Source organism: Hyperoodon ampullatus, assembly GCF_949752795.1.
Source record: "Hyperoodon ampullatus genome assembly, chromosome: 8".
NCBI classification, from domain to species: domain Eukaryota; kingdom Metazoa; phylum Chordata; class Mammalia; order Artiodactyla; family Ziphiidae; genus Hyperoodon; species Hyperoodon ampullatus.
Window position 1 is genome coordinate 8,807,037 of NC_136921.1, and position 22,511 is coordinate 8,829,547.

The 22,511-nt window shown below is 48.8% G+C and overlaps 1 protein-coding gene across 1 annotated transcript in view; it reads right to left on the bottom strand.

The window, feature by feature from the left end:
* ARMC9 (armadillo repeat containing 9) overlaps nucleotides 1-15,714 on the bottom strand; it is a gene marked incomplete at its 3' end in the record, with an annotated part of 143,076 nt that extends 127,362 nt beyond the window's left edge. The window contains exons 1-5 of the mRNA XM_079710378.1: nucleotides 15,651-15,714; nucleotides 7,839-7,926; nucleotides 6,145-6,270; nucleotides 2,710-2,880; nucleotides 923-1,078 (exon numbers count right to left, since the gene is read on the bottom strand). Coding sequence (XP_079566504.1) covers nucleotides 923-1,078; nucleotides 2,710-2,880; nucleotides 6,145-6,270; nucleotides 7,839-7,889 — 504 coding nt within the window. The 5' untranslated portion in view covers nucleotides 7,890-7,926; nucleotides 15,651-15,714. The remainder of the gene's footprint in view (nucleotides 1-922; nucleotides 1,079-2,709; nucleotides 2,881-6,144; nucleotides 6,271-7,838; nucleotides 7,927-15,650) is intronic.
* Nucleotides 15,715-22,511: the final 6,797 nt, after the last annotated feature.

Genomic DNA, 22,511 nt, shown 5'->3' on the forward strand with positions numbered 1-22,511 from the left:
CAACTTTCTAACCGTTTTATATTTTCAACCTTCTAGGAGAAGACGGTAAAACTAAATTTGGACTGACCAAAAGAACAAGCACAGAATTCAACTGTGCTACTATACAACAATCGGGCTTTGATGAGCTCAGTCAACTACCTGACCTTCAGTTTAGCAGCTGCTATTCAGGAGTAATGAAATCTGTTTTACTGAACTATAGCAGGAACTGAAATGTACTGAGCTTGGAAGAGCTGCATCCATTGTTCAATGGCAGGGGAGTAAGCACCATACAAATTCTTGGAAACAGTGTGAGAGCTTTAGAAAAAGTATCTAGTTAAATCAAAATATTTGTCTCTAAATACTTTTCAATAAACCTCTCAGGGGGACATATTAATTTTAGTAATTCAACAAAAATTACCTTAATAGGTAAATCTTATTCATAAATATTATTCTAAAATGTCAGCAAGATGAAGTATAACAATTAAAAGAGCTATAGGCAAATAGTCTGATGGTAATATAGTACACAATCAGGTAACCAAGTATATACCGAGCAAGTGAGAATTTTAACACATATCAAAATATACATGGCCAGTGATTGTGTAAAGTAGCCTAGTTTTTTTTCAGGCTACTAATTTTCATTGTAATTGAATAAGTTATTGTTTCAATACTGCAGAAGTATACACAGAATGATTTAAGAGGTTAGTATATTTTAAAATATTTTGTCAGTCTGGGTTAACAAGTCTTGGTGCAACAACAAAAAAGCACATTTTATAGCACAAGAAAAGTTTGTTAAAGCAAATTACCTGTACATTCTTTTAAAATACAACACAACATAAGCAAATTTTAGCCTTTTTACAGCATCATTCAGAAACCACCAGTGTATACAAGGTGAAACTGCCATGCTGCCCAGGATCTGAGACAAGATTCGGAGGTGGTCACTTACCTGGAAAAGCTCTTTAAATGAGGGGTGTACCATGGGATTGGGAACAAAAGGCAGGGCATAGAAAGGGAGAAACTCCGTGGTCTGGCTCAGCGCTGCCCCTTTGGTCTCCAGGTAGGTTTTGAAGTAAGAAATCCTTTCATCCATTTCCTCTTTGTCCTGCGAGGAAGGGAGGATGCTCGTTTGAGATCTCCTGCTTGACGCCGGCTCACCTGTTCACCTGTCCTCTCTCCGAGGCTCCTTCAGTTCCAGCCACGTCGCTGGCATCCTCCCCGTCTGGCCCAGCCTGAGTGCTGTCACCAGTCATCCTAACATCACCCCTATTTCGCCCCTTCGTGAAACTGTCAGGAATATCAGAGAACTAGATATATGATACACACAGTTCAAATGCTGCCTTTTCAATCTATAGTTACCATTTTCTCATATCCTTAAAATTCTTCATAAACATCATTCTTAATGGGAGGACAAAACCTCATCTTGTGGGTCCATCATAATTTATTTAACCAATTCCCCCATTATTAGATATGTACATTGTTTTCATAGTTCAGATATCAGAAATAACTATTTGTCTGCATTCCTGTGATTTCCTTACAAGAGGTTTTTAAGGGTGAACAGTTACTGTTTTTAACATGGAACGCTTCACGAATTTGCATGTCATCCTTGCGCAGGGGCCATGCTAATCTTCTCTGTGTCGTTCCAATTTTTTTTTTTTTTTAGCATGTGTGCTGCCGAAGAGAGCACTTAAAGGTGAATAGTTTTTAGAAACGGAAGTTTTCCATATCATTATTCCTTTCCTTTATTAGGCTAGCTAAGAGGTGATCTTGCCTGCTTCACTGCTTCCAGGTGTAATCCCAGGCAAGTCGGGTCCCCTCCTCGCCGAGGGTTTCCATTTCCTCCTGGGCCTCAACGAGAAGGTCCACCCTGGCCTCGCCTGTTACGTCCCTCACGGCCTCATACACAGGCCAATTCTCATCAGTGCATCTCACTTCACCTACACTGTGAAGCCCACCGGACTTAAAAAATTTATTGATCTTTTTATCTTACAGATAAATGGAAAAATTAGAAAATAAAAATAAATACAAAGAAAATGAAAAGTCTCCTACAACGGCACCCACAGGAGTCCTATCTTAAGGAACAGCCTTCCAAGAATGGCTCCCACAATGTGCTGGAAAGCTGCTCCCTCTACCACTGGGCCTTCCTGTGGCCCCCTGACATTTAGTAAGTTAACACAGGTCCTGGGGGCAGCAGCCAAGGCGTGGAGAAGCCTTGTGCGTGGTCCGACGTCAGCCTGGCCTGCTCCCCTTCTGACATTCCCTCCGTGCCCCAAGGTTCACCCGCAGAGCAGTTTGCGGCTGCTTCCCTCTCCCCGTCACAGCTCCAGTCCCACACCTGCAGGAAAAGACTGCAGAAGCTAAATTCAACTTATCACTCAAGTGAACTTTCACAGACGGGCATACCATTTTTCCACTGTTTAAGCTTAAATGTATCTTCTAATATATGGTCGAAAACGTGGTCTAAACATGTATTCTCTTAGACATACATGTCTTGAGGTATTCAGGAAAATGATGTAGCTTTCATTACAGAAGTGATTAACTTTCCATGCAAATTAGAAAATAAACTGCTGGGAATGAGATAGAAAATCATTCATCAGAATGTAAGACACCTACTCCTTAGAAGCAATATGATAAAATGGCCACAAAACTAAATTAATCCTCATTTGCAAAACATAACAGCTAACGTTCTCCTTTAACACACCATTTGGACCAACCCATGCCGTAAGGTGAACCTACAGGTCTCCCCGGGGAGTGTTTCAGAAGATAGATGGCAAAATGGATGTGTAGGTAGAATTCCAACTTCTGGGCGAGGGAGTCGCCAGCCCGGATGGAACTGGGAATGTGCCCCTCCCACAAATCGAAGAACACCTTCTGGTCTCCACTGTCAAACGCAGCAAGGAGGTCCTTCTGTGGAGAAGACATCAGAGTGAAGCCTGGTCATAGGGATGCCCCTTCTCTCAACACCCCGAATCCTCACACCCTCCCACTACCTTGGATACCGATATACTCCATCGTTTCAGTGTGAGCAAAATTAAGTCTCCTTTTCAGAGGTAAGGGATAGGAAAATAGAGATCCAGAGGGCTTCAAACTGCCTAGGCTGAGATTCCTACAGACCGACCCTGGTTTTCCACTGCTCTGCAACATCACATCTGAGCATTCTAAAGAACAGATACAACATTTAAGGTCTCTGAAATGGAAGGAATCAGGCATAGGCCAAAGATTGAGCCCAGAGACTCATAGGCAAATGAATACATTGAGGTCGCCCTTTGGACTTGCTGATCCACTGCACGCAACTGATGAGAACAGGCCAGACCCAGAGCCCAGCCAGACCTCAGTGGAACAGCCTCATACCTAGGGAAAGTTGCTGACACCACAACTGCCAAGTCCCTGAGTGCCTGGGAGCTCAGCCACATGGAACAGTCAATCCCAGGCCTGGGAGGTGGGTGCTGTCACATGCCTGCTGTTGCTAGAAGCATGTCTGGCAGAGAGGGCAGTGTGGGAAGCAACCACAGAGCCCAACACACGCAGGTAGTGACTGCCCGGGCCCTCCCGTTCCAGGAACAAGGAAGCCTGGGCTGGAGATGGAGGAGGGCGCACAGGCCCGGCACCAACCCGACCTCGGAGCTGTGCCAGTCTGACTATGTGGGGCAGAGACAGCATCCCGACTCGCCACGTAATAGCTGAAACAGAGAATTCTGGAGAAAGGTGGTGGCAGTTCCCATGTCACCTGTCTCACAGGAAAAATGATAACTGATCCATCACAAATACCTGCTGCATAATTTTGCAGATTTAGGTATAAGGCAGAATCAAAAGAACTTCCTGTGACTCATATTGTTTTTCTTTTTGTATCAAATGCCCAAGATCCTCAGACCTACATTTTGTGCTCAACTGCGAAAGCTTTTCTTGGAGTGCATTTTCTATAGAATCACCAGTTCCCCAACCCATCACCACCATTATTTACCACCATTATTTGGTCATTGTTCTTTTATACTTTTTTTAATGGTTTTACATTTTTTCTGTAAAACTGTCTTTTTTTTAAGGTTACATATTCTATTTGTTTATAATCAAACTTTTTAACATTATAAAATAGAAATGTACAGAGAACAATGTTACATTGTTTGGTCATCCTTAAGTCAAAGACATTCACTGATAAGGAATCTTCCACTGTGAATCTTATAAAAATGTTCTCTACGTCACGTGACCGAGAACAACTGTCTCTGAATATTACCTTAGTCTGGAAGGGATTGGCATACATTTGAAAGAAACTCAGAATTTTTCAAAATAAGCCCTACAATGAATTTCTACCTCTTCAAAACTGGCCTCTTTCTGTCTCTCAGCCCTGGAAACAGTGAAGGACAGCTGGTCAGCAATTGCAGGCAGGGCGGGTACCAAAATAAAGCAGAAGCAGCTAAGCACCGCCACCTCTGGAAGAAACTGGGGGAACCTGGCCAGAGGATCCCCTTTTCTTGTCACTGACTGATGCAAAGGTGGAGGGGAGCCTCCCAAGGGTGTGCTGCTGGGGCCCGGCCCCGCCCCAGGCTCACCTCTGCTGAGCTCTGCGCGAACCCTGCGAGCCACTCTGGGGAGGACTGTCCTGCAAGAGGTCCAGTGACTGTGTGAATGAGGTGACCACAGACCCTCGTGGGTATTTTAAAGCTTGGAGTCAAGGTACTTTCTTAACATGGCTTGGCAAAGGAAGTCTATGTGTCAAATGGCCCATCTACACTTTATTCTAAACTCTACATTTGTAGACCTGGGACTACAAACCTTTACTGTGCCATAATACTCCCAATTTATGAATCATATTCTGTACCTGGAAATGGTCCCTGCATTTAAAATAATATCTACACATAAAGCAATCCAGTGTTACAACTCATAGGGTCACAAAATATTAACTTCTCAAATATAAACCATGATCACAGCCAGCATTATGAAGATCAGAAAATTTACACACCACCAATAATCACCTATAAACACACACACACACACACATTCTTACAGAACTGTGCTTAGGGAAACTCTCCCTTTGTTGAGTGCCAGCTTAACAAATGTCCCTAAGTCACTGCTCCAGGGATTTTTGTTTGGGAAATGTGCAATGGCAGGACACAGCTGTTTACTGAATGAGCAGAAAAGACACGCTTCTCACAATCAGAAAGTTTCAAGGTCTTTCAAGTTAAGTACAGCCTCTGTTTCCATGTCTAATAATGACTAGATTCTTGTTTCATGTTCTAAAAAGTTTGCTCCAGGGTTGGGAGGTGTCATCAGGCTGCCCGATGCATCACTGACAGAAGAGCCTGTATCTGAAGTGGTGGCAGCTCAGAATCCAGGTGTGTGAGGACTGGAGGGGCACTGGGTCGGAGCTATTGAGACGGTGCCCCTGCTCAATGGTACCCCGTGCCAGGCCACTGGGAGTCGGCCTGTGGCCTGACCTCCACCTACTCAGTGGGACTCTCAAACAGAGTCTCATATTTTTCTTAGAAGTATGTCTATTGAAACAAAAAAATTTATTAAAATAATAAAATCATGAAAAGCTGAAATACGCTGCCTCAGGAAACGGTATGTTCCCGTGTCACTGGATGTACTCACGGTCAATCAGTCACTTACCTAGAATGTTACAAATGGGATGGAGAATCAAATAATGGTTGAAATGAGGACTTTTAAGATCCTGTCTAACCCTGAGAGTTGAGGACCATGTAATATCTGCCCTTTGCAGCCCACTGCGACAGGCTCACAGCTGCCCAGGCCTTGCTTTGGAAGGCTGCTGCCTTGCATATGACTCTTGTTCCCTGCCCACTCCGCCCTCCCCAAACTAGAAGGCAAGCACCATGAGGGCAGAGATTTTGTTTTGTTTTGTTCACTGCTGTGTCTCCAGTACCTGGAATTAATAACCTAAAACTCCTCAGAATGGGGACCACATTTGTCTTAGTTTCTAAGCATTGCATGGTTTCTTCTTGCCAAGAAATGTATGTGAAAGATCTTATGTTGCCACCCATTTCCTAGGATACAGAGATTTGAAAATGACGTTACTCATTTATCCATAAACATCTGCACAGTCTAACAGTCATTGTGCCCAGGTCCCCAGAAATATTCCAACATTCTCTAATGGCAGCATTTCTTACAAATTTGGAGCATCTTGATTATCTACAGAAGTCAAAAAAAGTAAAATGTTACCTGGATTATCGATGATTTGGAGTCCCTTAAAGAGCCACATGCTGATTTAGATAACGGTTTTCCTTTTATTTTGCATTCTTTTGAAAATGTTTTCAAGGTGTCTTCAAATTCGGCAAAATCTAAATACTATTTAAAAAAGCGCATAAATGTATATATATTTCTCTGTTTTAACATCAACAAAGTAACCATCTTTGATGTAATTGTACCAGCTCAATATTACCACAAAATTTATAAGGGGGTTAATGAACTGTCATCTTTGGGAGAACTTGGGATCCAGCTTAGAATTTACTTATTGATATACACAGTAAAAAACTAGAAAGACAGTATCAGAGAAAACATTTATTTACAGAAAATAAGTTTGTTTTTAGAAGGAAAATGTGAGCTGCATTATAATTTATTTTTTAATTTTGGCCCCGTTGCACGGCTTGCGGGATCTTAGTTCCCCGACCAGGGATCGAACCCATGCCCTCGGCAGTGAAAGCGCGGAGTCTTAACCACTGGGCCACCAGGAAATTCCCTTATTATAATTATTAATAGAAAATACGATGATACGTGCAGCAGCCTGAAAAAGGCAAAAGTGATCAAAGGACCTGATGGCTTTGGGTCTAGTAGGTCTCTGGGAATTTGTTACTTGAAACAGAGGGATTAGAGGTAATGCCTGCCCCTAAGAACAAAAGGTAAGTCATTAAAAGATGGGCAATGTCATCAGCCACCTTCAAGCACTAATGATCCCCGCCCCACCCCGTCCTGAAGCGCCCCTCTGCCTTGTGTTAGTGACATGCACTACTTCCACTGCTGCTCTCCACACTTCTCTGCCCTTCTTTACTGTTTGTGTCAGTCATAACTTTCTGTTTCCACCTCCTCTAACTGTGGCTATTTCTCCAGGCCCTATCCACAATCCTCTGCTGTGACAGCTTTGAAAATTTATTCATGATCACACCAAATTCCAAAGTTGCATTCCCAGGGTGCATGCCGTATCCTTGCTCCACGGCCATGTCTCTCAACGCCTAATGGACAGTTTAACCACACAGTAAAACAGCAGCAACCATTTCTTTGGCACCAACTCTATGCCAGCCCCTGCTAAAGGCAGTAGAGAATACCAAAAAGCATAAGGTGTGGGTCTTATCCTTCGAAAGCTTTCAGTGTAGGACACCTAAATGTCCATTAATAGGCAACAAGTTAAATAGATGATGATGCAGCCACTCAGTGAAATACTCTACAGCATTCAGAGGTATGAGGCAGATCACAGGAAGAGGTTCATGTTGCACTACTGTTGATAGAGGAAAACAATGTGTGTGGTATCATCACATCTTGTAAAACAAACTATAGGCGTGTGAATATATTTTGAATACTCATAGAAAAAAGTCTGGAAAGGTAATATACTAAGCCATTAACAGTGGTCACTGCAGGAGGGAAATTCACTGTTTATACCTCTATATTATTTGAATCTGTTACCATGAGCATGTGTTGCCTTTATAACTTTCTTTAAAGGAATTCTAAAAAGCAGCTTTACAATTTCAGTTTAGTTATGAAAACAAAATATAAATACATGGAAAATTATAAAAAGGAAAACAGATAACTGTAATGTAATGATAGAAACATTACAAGGCATTACAGAATTTCCTGCATTGTAAAATACAAGCTTTACAAGTTTTCAAGATCTTTTTCTGTGACCTGTGTTTTGTAAAACATACCTCTTTCACTAGTCCAAGTAATTCTGATTCATGAGCCAGAAGGTCCCCCATATTGAACCGTTACTGTTAATTCTCACAGCAAAAATCTCTACAAGGCAAAAACATAAGACAAAGGCTATCATTCCAACTATCTGTAAAATAACAAAAAGATAGCTGTAGTGGGCAGAATAATGGCCCCCGTGTCCTAATCCCCAGAACCTATGAAAATATTAGGTTGCATAGAAGGGGTGGATTAAGGCTACAGATGGAATTACGGTTGCTGATCAGCTGACCTTAAAATAGGGAGAGTAGCCTGGATTATCTGGTGGACCCAACATAATCACAGGGGTCCTCATCAGGGAAAGAGGGAAGCAGGAAGGTTAGCGTCAGAGTGATGCAGTGGGAGAAAGACTCAACCCGCTGTTGCTGGCCTTGAAGATGGAGGAAGGGCCGGGAGCCAAGGAATGCAGGCAGCTTCTAGAACCTGGGAAAGGTAATAAACTGATTCTCCTCTGGAGCATCCAGAGAGGAACAAGCCCTGCCAACACCTTGAGTTTAGTCCAGTGAGACCCATTTCAGCCTTCTGACCTCCAGAACTGTAAGACAATAAATCTGTGTTGTTTTAAGCCACTAAATTTATGGTAATTTATTACAGTAGCACTAGGAAATACAGTGGCTGAAGTCAAAAGTAATTCTCTCTTCTATGACAACTACTTAAAATGAATGTGATCAAGGACTGGAGGGTGGTATAAATGAGACAGTCAAGGATTGCTGGCGAGAGTGAGGAAGATTATTTTTCTTATTTAGAGTTTTCTAACGTGCTATCATGTGGTATGTGTAATTCAAACAGTCAAGAGCATAAAGTGTATTTAGAACAAAATAGAGTGTAATGATAAAGTCAATTCATTTACTTTAAGAAAGGATAAACACTAGAATTAGTCTGATGGAAAAAACACAGAGTCACTAACCCCTCACTCTGCTTCCAAGTAAAAAACATTAAACCCAGAAACAGAGTCACAGATGTAGAAAACAAACTTATGGTTACCAGGAGGGAAAGTTGGGGGAGGGATAAACTGGAAGACTGGGATTGACATATCCACACGACTATATATAAAATAGATAACTAATAAGGACCTGCTGTATAGCACAGGGAACTCTACTCAATACTCTGTAATGACTTATATGGGAAAAGAATCTAAAAAAAGAGTGGATACATGCCTATGTTTAACTGATTCACTTTGCTGTATGCCTGAAACTAACACAACACTGTAAATCAACTATACTCCAATAAAAAATACAAAATAAAAAGTTTCTAAAAAATGCAAAAAAAAATTAAACAGTCACAAAAAGATATCAGGTACTGCTTAAAAGAAATCTTTAACGTCACCTGAAGTCCATAATCATTCAGCCTTACACTATCGGAAGAGGAGGTGGTGTGCATTTACACAAGTGTTAACACAAGGTTCATACACCAGAGAATTTATTAGGTCAGTTTTTAAAAAATTAAGTGCAAGAATGCCCAACATCTTTTATATTTTCAAAACACTTAAATAAATAAAACGGCATGAACTTTTTAAAAGTAATTCTTTCTTCTCTTCCTGCCGCCCCTCCCCAAGGTGTACCCAAAGCAGCCATTCCCTGGACCCCACTCCCAGTCTCCTCCCCCGGGCTGCTTGCCCATAACCTCAGAGGAATTACAAAGCCTGGGCTCTAATGCTAACTCTGCCAATCACTGGCACCTGATCTGGGACAAATCACTGGAACCTGTTTCTATCTGTAAAATAAAATGGAGAATTTATCAGATCTCTTCTAGTTCTAAGAATGCATGATTTGGGACTTCCCTGGGGGTCCAGTGGTTAAGACTCCACACTCCCAGTGCAGGGGGCCCAGGTTCAATCCCTGATCAGGGAACTAGATCCCACGTGCATGCTGCAACTAAGAGACTAAGAGTCCACGTGCCACAACTAAGGAGCCCTTGAACCGCAACTAAGAGCCAGTGCAACCAAATAAATAAATAAATATTTTTTAAAAAAAGAATGCATGATTCTGTAACCTTACATTTTTCTGCCCATAACAGTGCATTCAGTTTGAAATATTTGAACACAAGTCCAGAAGACGAAATTTAGAAATCTCCCCCTTTTCATTCTCTCTGTCTCCCCGTCACTGTCTCGTGCCTTCGTCTCTCCCAAGGTCCCTCCACACCACCTCCCATCACCTCCCTCTCCACCTCACTCCAATGTCTAAGCTACAACAAGTGATCTTTCCCCTCCTGTTTTCGACCCTCCCGTGGTTCCACCTCTAGATGAAGACCAGGCTCCTTCGGCCCAACTCTCATCTCAAAGTCTACACCACTTGGCCTCCAACACTCTTCCTTTTGCTCCATAGGCTTGAGCCACGTGGGCCACCGTGAGGTTCCAGCGCACACCTGCTGGACCCGCCCTGCACATGCCTGCCCTCCCTGAGGACTCTGCTTTCACTGCCCCCTCTGCCTCGTGGCCCCTCCTCCAGGCATCCACGTCCCACTCAGGTCTCTGCTTCAAAGTCACCCCCTCAGAGCCTTGCCCTGACCACCCTCCCTAAGGAGCCAGCCCCCGGTCACTTCCTACCCTTTCTGCTGCTTTACGTTTCTCAGCAGCACTAAGCACCCCCTGACAGGAACATCCTTCCATTAACATATCTGCTCACTGTCACTCCCACCCCGGGGTACAGATTCCATGAGGAAGACATGCATTCACTTGGCATCCCCAGTGCCTGGACCAGTGCCTGGCACACTGTGGGTGCTCAAAATTACTTACTGAGCGAATGGAAAGAATTTCAGATATGAAGAAAATGTGGCAAGGAAGGAGACAGACAGCGGAGGAGGGGGTCTGGGGACATTTTAGAAAGGGTGGTCGGGGGACTTCCCTGGTGGTCCAGTGGTAAAGAATCTGTCTAACAATGCCGGGGAGGTGGGTTCGATCTCTGGTCAGGGAAGATCCCACATGCCACGGAGCAACTCAGCCCGTGCGCCACAACTGCCGAGCCTGCGCTCTAGAGCCCGCAAACCACAACTACTGAGCCTGCGTGCCACAACTACTGAAGCCCACACGCTGCAACTACTGAAGACCGCGTGCCTAGAGCCCGTGCTCCGCAACAAGAGAAGGCACTGCAATGAGAAGCCCGCGCACCGCAACGAGGAGTAGCCCCCGCTCGCCGCAACTAGAGAAAGCCCGCGCGCAGCAACACATGCAGCAACGAAGACCCAATGCAGCCAAAATATAAAAAGAAAAAAAGAAGAAAGGGTGGTCAGAGGAGGCCTCCCTGGGAACAGGAGTGGTGAGCAGAGATGTGAGAGAGCAGGCACTTCCCAGACCTGTGCAGACAGATTTGCAAGTGCTAAGGCTGCGGGTGCTGGGGTAGGGGTGCCGCTAGGGCAGAAGAGCAGGCACGCTGTGGAGGCAACGAGGTGCCAGGGCCCAGTCCAGTAGGACTCGTGTAGGGGACTGGCCGGGCCGTTAGCCGGGCACAACGGGAGGCCGGGAGGGGGCTGACCCAATCTGGCTCATGTCTTGTAAGGAGCGCCATGTCTGCCGGGCCAAGAAGAGACTGCAGGGCCCCATGAGAGGAAACGGGCGATGAGGGGAGTTCGGACGAGCGACAGGAACCTTGTGAGGTGTTCTGGTTCCAGGTGTAAAGGCGTAAAGGCAGAGGTGGCCGGCTGCTGCTGGACTGGGTGTGGCATGTGAGGCGACAGGTGAAGGACGACACCTGGGGCCTGAGCAGTTGGGTGAAGGGTAAGCCACTCACTGATCTGGGGAAACTGGGGAGGGACGGTCTGAGAGCTAAAGCAAGAGTTCTGTTCCGGCCCTAAATCTGAGATGCAGAGCCGACATTCAAGTGGGGACGCTGAGAAGGCTGAAGGAGCGCAGGCAGCAGCGGGAGCCGGGGAGGAGCGTTCGGAAGTCGTCCGCGCAAAGATGGCCGTTCGGCGGATGAGCACGGTGACTGATGTGACCCCCGCCCCGGGCAGAAAGTGCAGCTAGAGAGGAGCACAGGCCCAGGCTGAGCCCTGGGGCCCTCGGTACGGTACTGCGGCGTCAGCGAGAGGGCAGACTAAGCAAGAACAGAGACTTGCTGGGAGACACGACCAGGACACTGGGACACTCTGGAAAACCAGTGAAGGTGCTTCCCGCGTCGACTGCGCCTGCGCGTGGTCAAGGGCGATGAGGACAGGAGAACTAATCCCTGGATTTGGCAAAATGGAGTTTGGCTGTGACCTTGATGAGAGCAGTGAGGACATGTGCCTGACTGGAAAGGGTTAAAGAGAGAAAGGGAAGTAAGGAAGGAGAGACAAAAAGGACAGGAGAGGTGGCATGGCGGCTGGAAAGAGATGGGAGGTTTTTTTTAATAAGGAAGATGTTGTAAGCAGCGTGTTTGTACGTTGATAGGAGTGACCCCGTTAGAGAAGGAAAAGTGGGTGAGGCAGGAGAGAGAGGAGATGGTTAAGGAAGCAATGTCCTTGATGCGGCCAGTGTCCAATGAGGGCTGGGCCGCACACAGGGATGGGGACAGGACATCTCCTGACAGAGGGATGGCAGAGGATATGGGTAGTGACCAAAGAAATGGACAGATTTAGTGATGAGAAGCAAAACAAGAAACAAGGTCATCAGCTGAGAGCAAGAAGCAAGTTGGTAGTTTGAAGAGAAGGGAAGGTGGGAACCAAATCAACTATGGAAACACGGCAGGATTTCCAGTATTGAGAGTCTGCTTAAGATACATGGACTCGAGGGACTTCCTTGGTGGTCCAGTAGTTAAGAATCCGCCTTCCAATGCAGGGGATATGGGTTTGATCCCTGGTCGGGGAACTAAGATCCCACATGCTGTGGGGCAGGGGTCCGCACCCCCCAGGCCTCAGACTGGTACCAGTCCGTGTCCTGTTAGGAATCGGGCTGCACAGCAGCAGGTGAGCGGCAGGCGAGTGAGCGAAGCTTCATCTGCTGTTTCCCACGGCTCCCCATCGCGTGCATTACCGCCTGAGCCATCCCCCACCCCGTCCATGGAAAAATTGTCTTCCACGGACCCGGTCCCTGGTGCCAAAAAGGTTGGGGACTTGCTGTGGGACAACTAAGCCCGCGCCCTGCAACTACTGAGCCCGCGCAGTCTGGAGCCTGCGCGCCACAAAGAAGGACCCCCACCACCACCCATGCCGCAACAAAGATCCTGTGTGCCACAACTAAGACCCGACACAGCCAAATAGATAGATAAATAATAGTAAAAAAACAAAAAAAGGTACATGGACTTGAATCCCAAACAGAACCAGTCTGCACCATTTTGCACTTTTCTCCAGCCACTTTCAGCTGTCTGAGTTAGGTTAACAGGGTGAGGCTTTTGCAGGAGAGGGGAAAGAGAAAACAAACATAACAGCGATGGAGCATTGAAGTTAAGCCACGTTAAAGATGGGGAGAGGGCTTCCCTGGTGGCGCAGTGGTTGAGAGTCCGCCTGCCGATGCAGGGGACACGGGTTCGTGCCCCGGTCCGGGAAGGTCCCACATGCCACGGAGCGGCTAGGCCTGTGAGCCATGGCCGCTGGGCCTGCGCGTCCGGAAACTGTGCTCCGCAACGGGAGAGGCCGCAGCAGTGAGAGGTCCGTGTACCGCAACAAACAAACAAAATATATATATATATGGGGGGAGGGAAGGTGCATAACGGGGTTGTAAGGCAGTGAAAAAGTAATGGGGTCAAAGACCTACTTCAGAGGCACATCAAAGTGAGCTTGAAAGATAGAAGGTGGTGCTCAGAGAGCGGGATGAATAGTTCAAATCAAGATTTTGAAGGTGGTGCAGTAATAAAAAGCTCATGACCACAGAAGTGGGCAAATGAGGAGGATGGAGGAAAAAGATGCCTATAAGTAAGGAGGACGAAGAAACTTGTGCAGCCAGAATTCTGAAACCCCTCAAAATGAAGCAGAGTGGGTGGAGACGTAGACGGCAAGCCAGGCGCTGCAGTCTTCAAGGGAAACAACTGTGGTAAAGCCCATGGCATGGACTTCAAAGGTGGGGGGGTAGGGGGTGACGGGGAAGTAGCAATGAGGAGCAAGCAGGACCCCCTGCCTGCCAGTTACACATGGTGTGAGGAGAAAGACAGCTACTGTCTGAGGACCACCCACCTCTCCAGACTTCCTCTGGACCAACCACCACCCCCAGTCCCTGTTCCCGTCCCAGCTCCATTCTTACTTCCCCATATGAGGCCCCAGTAATACTGAACTCCCGGCCATTCCTCCTTACAAAATGCTCTTTCATGATTCTATGCCCTTGGATGTACTCTTCTTCACCTCGTGGGCAAATTTGACACATCATAGTCAGGGCTTGACCTCCTTCACGAAGTCTTCCAGGAACCCTTCTCCTTCCTTCCCCATGAAGGCAATTCTCTCTCCTCTGGGGTACCTCTATATCCTACATTTACTTCTGTTATACTTATTACCCTATTTAAAAAGGCAGGCAGCTGTATTTAAATTTTGTATCTCTAGAACCTAGCAGAGTGCCTGGTAGGCACCCAAGACATGTGATAAATAAATGAAGCACAAGCAGAGGGAAAAGCATTTTGAAGGCCCTGGAACAAGAAAACTTTGTTGTCTTGAGAACTCAAGCTCCTTTCTACCTCAGGGCCTTTGCACATATTGTTCTCTCTGCCTGCAACACTCATCCCCTCTCTTTCTTCACCTGGCTAAGCCCTGTGCTTATAAACATCACTTCGTCAGAGAAGTTCTTCATGACCATCTTTTGAATAAGATTCTGCTATGATCATCTGTCAGTGAATGTGAGCCATCATTGGGTATTCTATTACTCTGACATTCTTAAAAATTACAGAATTTTCTGTACACTTTTATATCATAATAAGTTCACTTATTGAGGGCTTATTGTATGCCATGCAAAACGCTTTGCATTTAATTTTCACAATAAACCTGAACGATGAATATGATTTATATTCTCCTTTTACAGATGAGGTAGCTGAGGCTCAGGGAGGTTAAGGTGCTCCCAATAACTCAACTAGTAAGTAACAAAGTGGGAATTTAAATCCAGACTGATATTAACCACTACACAGTATTACCCCAAAGTTTGGACCACCTCAATCAGAATCACCTGGGATGCTTGCGAAAATGAAAATTCCTAGCATCACTCTGAACTTACTGAACACAATGCCCAGAAATTGTTTTACACAATCTCTCCCGATGACTTTTATGCACGTTCAAGTCTGAGAACCACGGCTTTACTTTATGCAAAAACTAGAGAAAACTTCTTCAATCACTCTTGAGGATTGCAGTGGCAGCTTCTGATTTCTATATAATAGGGATTTAGGGCCTACGAGCTGGTTGAATAAGGGGAAGACTATGGGATTTGTCTGGAAGACGAATTTGAATAGGAAGCATCCTCGCTTTTCTTAAATTGGATGAAGTCTGGACTCAACCTGGGTGCCTGGGGAGAGCAGTTAGCTGATGGAGATAACGGAAGGGATGGATCTAAAAGCCCCAGGCCACCCTCTCGTGCCGCCACTCCCCAGCTGGACGACATGGAGCCCCCTTCAAGCTTGGCTCACTGAAGCAAAGATCAGGGACTACTTGTGGGAAGCAGCTGGGCCTGTCCTCGGGATATCCAGGCAGCCGCCTCGGGCCCACAAAGTCCAGGACAGCAGTCGAAAAGTGGGGTCATCCGGCAGCGGCTGCTGAGTTGGCGCGTCGGGGTTTTCCTCTGGGGAGAGGGCTCAGCAGAGCCTCGGCCCTCTGGCCCATCACCACTCCTCCCCGCCCGGGGACGGCGGGCTCGGGGGTGGCCCGGCCGCGTCGGGGGACGAGCTTACCTGCTGCTCTGACGCGGGCACACGCGCCTACCCTGCCCGGCCGCCCCTTGTCCAGCCGTCGCCCCGGCAACCGCCGCCGCCTGCCTGGCGCCACGTGGAGCAGCGTAGCCAATCACCGGACGCGACCTGCGCGGAGCATCCTGGGACAAACGGCGGAGCCTAGGGGGCCAAGCCCCGGGGCTTCCAGGCGGCGGAAGTGAAGTCGCGGCTCGCAGTTCAGACTCCGCTGCGGGTTGCACCATGCTGGGCGGTGTCACCCGTCCTCCTCTCCACAACTTCCCATTGGTTCATTTCCACAAATATTGCGTCTGGCGTTGTGCCTGGCTCTGGGGATGAGCCCGACCACGCTGGAAACAAAACCATCAAGAGATTACAGTGTGGTGTGCGCGGAAAAAGATAGGCGTCGTTATTCCCATTTTACAGGAGCGACCCAGGGTCAATTTAGAACCAACAATGTAGCCCAAGATCTGCCTTAAAGCTCCAGGCACCAGGGTTACACTCCACTGTAGCAGTTTCCAGGGATTTTAGAGAAACTTTTTTTTCCCCACGTGAAATGTGGGTTTTTAAAAGTAAAACAGGAGCACAAATCATCCCTCTCCTTGCGCGTGGTGCTTTTGAACTGAAGTTCACCAGCACTGAAAGAGCACCTGCGAGTCGCCCAACTCTGGGCTGGAGGCTGGGGAGTTGGCTAGAGATGGAGAAAATCTCTCCCCACCCGGCATTGAGGACCAGATCTCCATGCTTCCAAGAAGGTGGAGACCACCAAGGCCAGAGACAGGGAAGAGCGCATGGAGAAGGTAGATATGCTTGCCTTTGAAGAAACCCTAAGATGGTCTGTGGCCATCTCCCCAGGCCCCAGGCCTGCCAGTGCTCTTTTGAGATCTGAGAGTGTTTTCAAAGAAAGGTGGTATTTAGCAGGAAGAGACACCCTGTCCAGGTAATATGAATTGAAAATAAACCTCGCCGTTCATAATGATAAAAGTGCACATCTATTGTCAACTCACTGTGTGCCAGGGATTGCCAGACAAAATACAGGACAACCAATTAAGTTTTAATTTCAGATAAGTTTTCAGTATATCCCAAATATTGCCTTATTTTATTGTGCATATAGGACATTATAGTTCCTGTATTTTTATTTGCTAAATATGGCAACCCTATGAGTGCCCACTTGTGTGTAATCCTCACACCTCATCTATGAGATGGGTAATATTTTCGGGGGGTTACAGATTAACAGTGGTGTACCTTACCTGAGCCCCCTGCTCCTGGGAAACAGTGATGGTTAAGCAATCCCCCCACCCTTCTGTGTTCTGGGAAGGGGCTTACCAAAAAGAACTACCCTTCCTCTTGTGGCTTAGATAAGGCTCATCATGCATTCTTCTTCTTCTTTTTTTTTTTTTGTGGCACGCGGGCCTCTCACTGTTGTGGCCTCTCCTGTTGCGGAGCACAGGCTCCAGACGCGCAGGCTCAGCGGCCATGGCTCACGGGCCCAGCCGCTCCGCGGCATGTGGGATCTTCCCAGACTGGGGCACGAACCCGTGTCCCCTGCATCGGCAGGCGGACTCTCAACCACTGCGCCACCAGGGAAGCCCCGCTCTTCTTCTTGACTCGTATAAGATTCATGGATGATGCCCTTGTTTACCTGTGACAAGGCCAAACATAGACCTTTCCCCTTTTGCTTGAACCTGCTCACCAGGCCAGACACAGACCTTCCAAATTCCTATTCTTTGTCTCGTGGTTGATTAGCTGAGATAAGAACTGTTCGTGCCCGCCCCCCAAACTAGTTAGATACAGAGATAAGCATGTCCTGTTCAGCTAATTGACTGAGATTTCCCCTGATGGCAAAATCATCCCAACTGTAAATCATCCTACTTGTAACCTGTCTAGCCCTCCCTCTATGAGTTCAAGGTAAAACCACCCTGTGGAGACACTCTGATGTCTGACCTGGTGTGCTCTACCTATTGCAATAGCCTGAATAAAATCAACCTCCTTGTCCAGGTTTTGTCTTTGACAAGATGAATAACACAAAGAGGTTAAGAAATTCCTCCAAATTCACATAGCTAGGGAGTGGTAGAACCAGAACTGAACACAAGACCTTGTGCCTTTGAACCCTAGGCTGTTCACTACAATAAAAACCACTCCAGGGAATTCCCTGGTGGTCCAGTGGTTAGGACTCAGCCCTTCCACTGCAGGGGACACGGGTTTCAATCCCTGGTCAGGGAACTAAGATCCCGCATGCTGCGCAACACTGCCAAAGAAAAAAACAAACAAAAAAACCACTCCTGCTTTACTTTTTCTTACAAGTGCATTTGCCTCACGATCAGGATTGGTCACTTACAAGTGCATTTGCCTGATGAGCAGGATTTGACCAGCATCCCTTCCCTTCTAGAAATGCACCCCACACCCCCACCCCTGACCACAGGGATGGGCATTACAGCCCAATCTGGACCAATATTGCCGCATCCTTCTGACAAGTGACTGGTCCAGGATAGGCATGTGATCCAAGCTGATCCAATGAAAGTCTTTCCCTGGGATTTTTCTGTTGAAGTGTGGTCAGTTCATTGTAAAATGAGACTCCAGAGCAGACTACTGCTGTGTTCTTCATCACATGGGAAGGCCTGAGAAAATGAAGCTGTTACCTAGAGCGATGCAAACAGAGCATGTTGGGGGCATCAGATCCTTGGTTCCAGACTCTTGAGTTCCCTGGAGCAGCCCTCACTCCATCCATTGCATAAGCACTGCTCCCCCCCCAACCCCAGCATTCTTCCAATCAACCATCGTTTTCATTTAAACTGGTTCAAATTGAGTTTCTGTCACTTGCAACCAAAAGAAGTCTGACTATTACAGACGTAATTTCTATATGTTATATCAACTGAAAATGGCTTAAAAATTGGTTTCTTGTTAAACAATTTAAGTTTATTTCCAGGGATGTGAGTCACATCACAGCGCCCAGTAGTTCTGTGGCCTGGATGAGGTTGGCAAAAAGATCCAGACCTTAAAATGGCCTTCCCAAAGGGCAAGCATAGAGGGCAGTATGTTGGTTTGAACTGAAGAGTAGATGCTACAGATATCGAATTTGGTGGTTTTCTCGCAGGTTGACACATCTTGAGGACCAGCAAGGCATGGCTCGCAAGGAACCTCTTTAGCTGTATTGCCAACCCTGTCATTAAGCATTTCCTGGCCTCATTGTTGTCTCAGCCTAAGCACCGATCCACTTGCCCCAAACCAACTTTACATTATGACTACTGCTTTCACGGTGAGACCTACATATGGACTTGAGAGGGTGTGTGGGAGACAGGGACAGCTGGGCTACTAAATAAATAGTTGGTTAATCGTGACAATGAAAAGAATAATTACTGATGATAGAAGATGCACATAGTAACGCTGAATCTCCCTTTTCACCCTTCTCCCCACCTATAATGAATGTCCCATGAGCTCAGTTGAACCTGAGGTCAAGGGTAAGACGTAGAACTCCTTGCTGCCCCTGGATGAAGCCTTTTACTGCTAATAGACATCTGAAGCCAAAAGTGAAACTACGGCCGGTGAGGAGAGAATTTGGGAGGATGGCCCACTGGCTTTCCCATGTGTGGTCCCCAGATCAGCTGCCGCAGCAGCATCTGGGAGCTTGTTAGAAATGCACATTCTCAGGCCCCACCCAGACCTGCCGAATCAGAAACTCTGGGTGGGGCCCAGCAATCTAGTCGATTGGGACTGATGGGCACTCCAAGTGTGGGAGCCCTTGGACTTGAAGGTCTCGGGTTGCGCGGGCTCTGGGCGGGAGCGGGAGCGAGCATCCCCCGGGCCCCGGCGCGGCGCGGGCAGCTGGGCTCTGCGAGGCTGGATCTGCGCCCGCCGCCCGCCCCGCCCTGGAAGCCGCACAGACGCCGCCCGCCCGCGCGTCCGCCTGGCTGGCGCGGGGACCAGGTGGAGCCGCGGTCACCAACGCAGCCGCTCCGCCCCGAGAGGAAGCAAGCAAGGCGCCCATGGAGTTTTCACCCAGTGACCCTAATCTTGGGTGGGGGGCGTCACTGCAGTGCCCTCGGGCCTGGGAAGGATGGGGTCAGCGCGGGGCCTGGGTAGAGCTTAAGACAGCAGCCGTCGGACCTGACCTGGGCTCCGCCCCGGCGGAAGTTCGGCTCCTGCCGGGCCCCAGGCGCACCCGCGCCTTCTCCCGCGGGCATTTCCAGGAACCTGGACTCTGGCTGTGCCAGCCCGGCGGTCAGAGTGCAGAGCGGTTCCCAGAAATCACAGGCGCTCTGGAGCGGAGACAGCCCCCACCCGGGCGGCCCGGCCATCACTGTTTTCCTCCCACGACCGGCCCGCAGCCCTGACCCTGGGAAGGAAGTCGGGGCAAAGACACTGGAGCGGCCCGGGGCACAGCAGCCCAGGCCAACCCCGCCTTCCCTCATTACAAGCTCTCTGGCCCTGTCCCTTTTCCTCTCGGCCTCAACTCCTTACAAAGTCGCGCCAGAGACGCAGAGGACTCCTTCACGTCCAGTGACAGAAACCTGTCTTGAAACAGCTTCAGCCAAAAGCGAATTTTCCTGGCTCCCGTCACAGGGAAGTCAGGCGCAGCCCGCCTCCCTCAGGCAGAGCGGGAAGGAGGACCCCAGCAGTGCCTTCAGTTCTCGGCTTCTGTCTCTCTCCTCTGGGCTCTGCCACGGGCTCTATGTGGGGCGGGGACTGGAAACCAGCTCTCCCCGTGGCCGGGCCTGCGACCTGGGCCCGGGAGCAGCGAGCGGCGGCCTGGGCGGAGAGGCAGGGAGGACGCGCGGAGCCCTGTGGGAGCTCTCTCCCTGGAGACTGGGGCCCAAGGGTCTGGTTCCCCTCGCTCCTGAGGCCTGGCTGCACCCTGTCCTTGACTCTTTAAAATGGCTTTGTGTGTGTAAGATGAAGGCTGCTTCTGTGCTGAGCATGTTCGAGTTGATTACCCACAAGGAAGGGTCTGGACTCCCACAGGCCCCGTGGGCGTGAGGCGGAGCTCCCTAGCATGGAGGAGGGGAGAGGGGACACAGACACTGCCCCAGCGCCCAGCTCGGTGACCTCCTCCTCCCTCCTGCTGGGACAGGGGAGTGGCCTCGTCCTCCTCTGTATGGGTCCCAGCAGGGCCTGCCAAGATCCTTGGGGGAGGTGCTGAAGTAGGCAGAGATGTTGGAGCAGCTACAGTGTGGCAGCATCTTGTCCAGGCTCAGAAGTTTCTGGTAAATGGAGCTAAGGCAACCCCCGCCCCCCACCCCGAGTATTTGCTTTGAGGAGGGGCTGAGAAGCTGTCCAGGAAAAATGATATGAACTCTGCCCATCCCTAGGGTTCAGGCAAACATGGCCCAGCTGAGAGCCTGGGATAGTCCTGATGGAGGTCAACCTGCAGGGGTGGAGGTCAGCCTGCAGGAGCTGAGCACATCCAGGAAGGAACGGGAGGGGCAGTATCATCAAACTCTGCAACAATCTGAGGCTTGGCCAGCTGGCCAGCTCTTAGCAGATGGGTCCCATCTCAGAGTCACAGATCTTTGGGAGTGCAGTGACCATAGGCCATATAGGACCATAGGCCCTATGTGACCATAGAGATCACATGAGAAAACTCTGGAGAGTGAGAGAAGTCCATGGGAGGGGGACCTCCTGCTGTGAGGTGAGTCTCCATCCACCCCTTTGAGCTCCCGGGCTGGGAAGCCAGAGCCACTTAGAGGTAGCAGCACCTTTGCTCTGGGCCAACAGAGCCACTTAGAGGTAGCAGCACCTTTGCTCTGGGCCAACAGAGCCACTTAGAGGTAGCAGCACCTTTGCTCTGGGCCTGCTGGCCGGTGGGGGCAGAGCAGGAGACGCTCCGTTTGAAGGTTTCCCAGCTGGGCTGTGAGTGGTGAAGCCCAACAATCAAGGCGAGGCTGGGAGGGTGATGGGTGCCGTTTGTATGAAGGAATGTATGAAGGAAGTTTCTTTCTCCAGATTTTCTCGTAGGCTGAGCACTGGATTTGTTTGGAAGAAGTATGTGGGTGAGTCCTTTGGGGTACGGGTGGGTGAGGAGCGGATGAGAACCCAAGGTCTCAGTGCTCTGCCTTCCAAGGGGGCTGGGTGCTAGCCCCGGGGTGCTGGCTGACCCACCGCTGCCTCCAGGGAGCAGCCTTGATGGTGGTGCACCATGGTGGCCCTGCTTCCCAGTGTCCAGGCCTTGCTTTGAACCCTAAAGCCCTTGCATCTAAGCTTTCCAGGTCTTTGCAAAGCCAGGTCTCGGGCCAGGCCAGCTGTGGCCACACAATCGTGCAGGCAGGCCTTTTGCCATTCCCCCCAGCAGTGCCGAGCCTAGAACACAGGTGTGGGGAAGGAGCCAAGACAAGGGACAGTTTTCTATCGTCCTGGCCCCAAGAGCCCTCAGGACCCTGGTATGCCTGCCTCCCATTTTCTAGAACCATCTGTCCTATGGAAATGTGTACCTGTCTGGAGGAAGTAACAGGGGCTGTAGACAGGTAACGTTCTTTACTTGCCCTTGAAAGCCTGGCTCAGTCTGGATCCTCTAATTGGGGCTCTCGGGGGCAGGGGGCACGGGACAGCCCAAGCCCTCTCAGGGGGCGGTGTGGGGCTCTGGGAACCTCCCCTCCAGGAAGCTGTGAGAGCTGCAGGACCCTGCTAGGGGAGCCCATTTATTTCCTCTGCCTGCTCAGCCCTCACATGGCCTTATAGGGTAGAGGCTGCGCAGAGGCCTGGCCCGCTGGGAAGAGCAGGCGGGGAGGCCTCCGGGTCGCTCTCCATGGAGGCTGCGCCGCCGCCCTGGGTGTTGAGTCTCCACCTTCTCAGGCTCCCCCTTCCATCACATCTTTGTAATATCCTCTTTCCTATCCTAAAATGAAATTCCCAGCTAATATAACCTCCTCC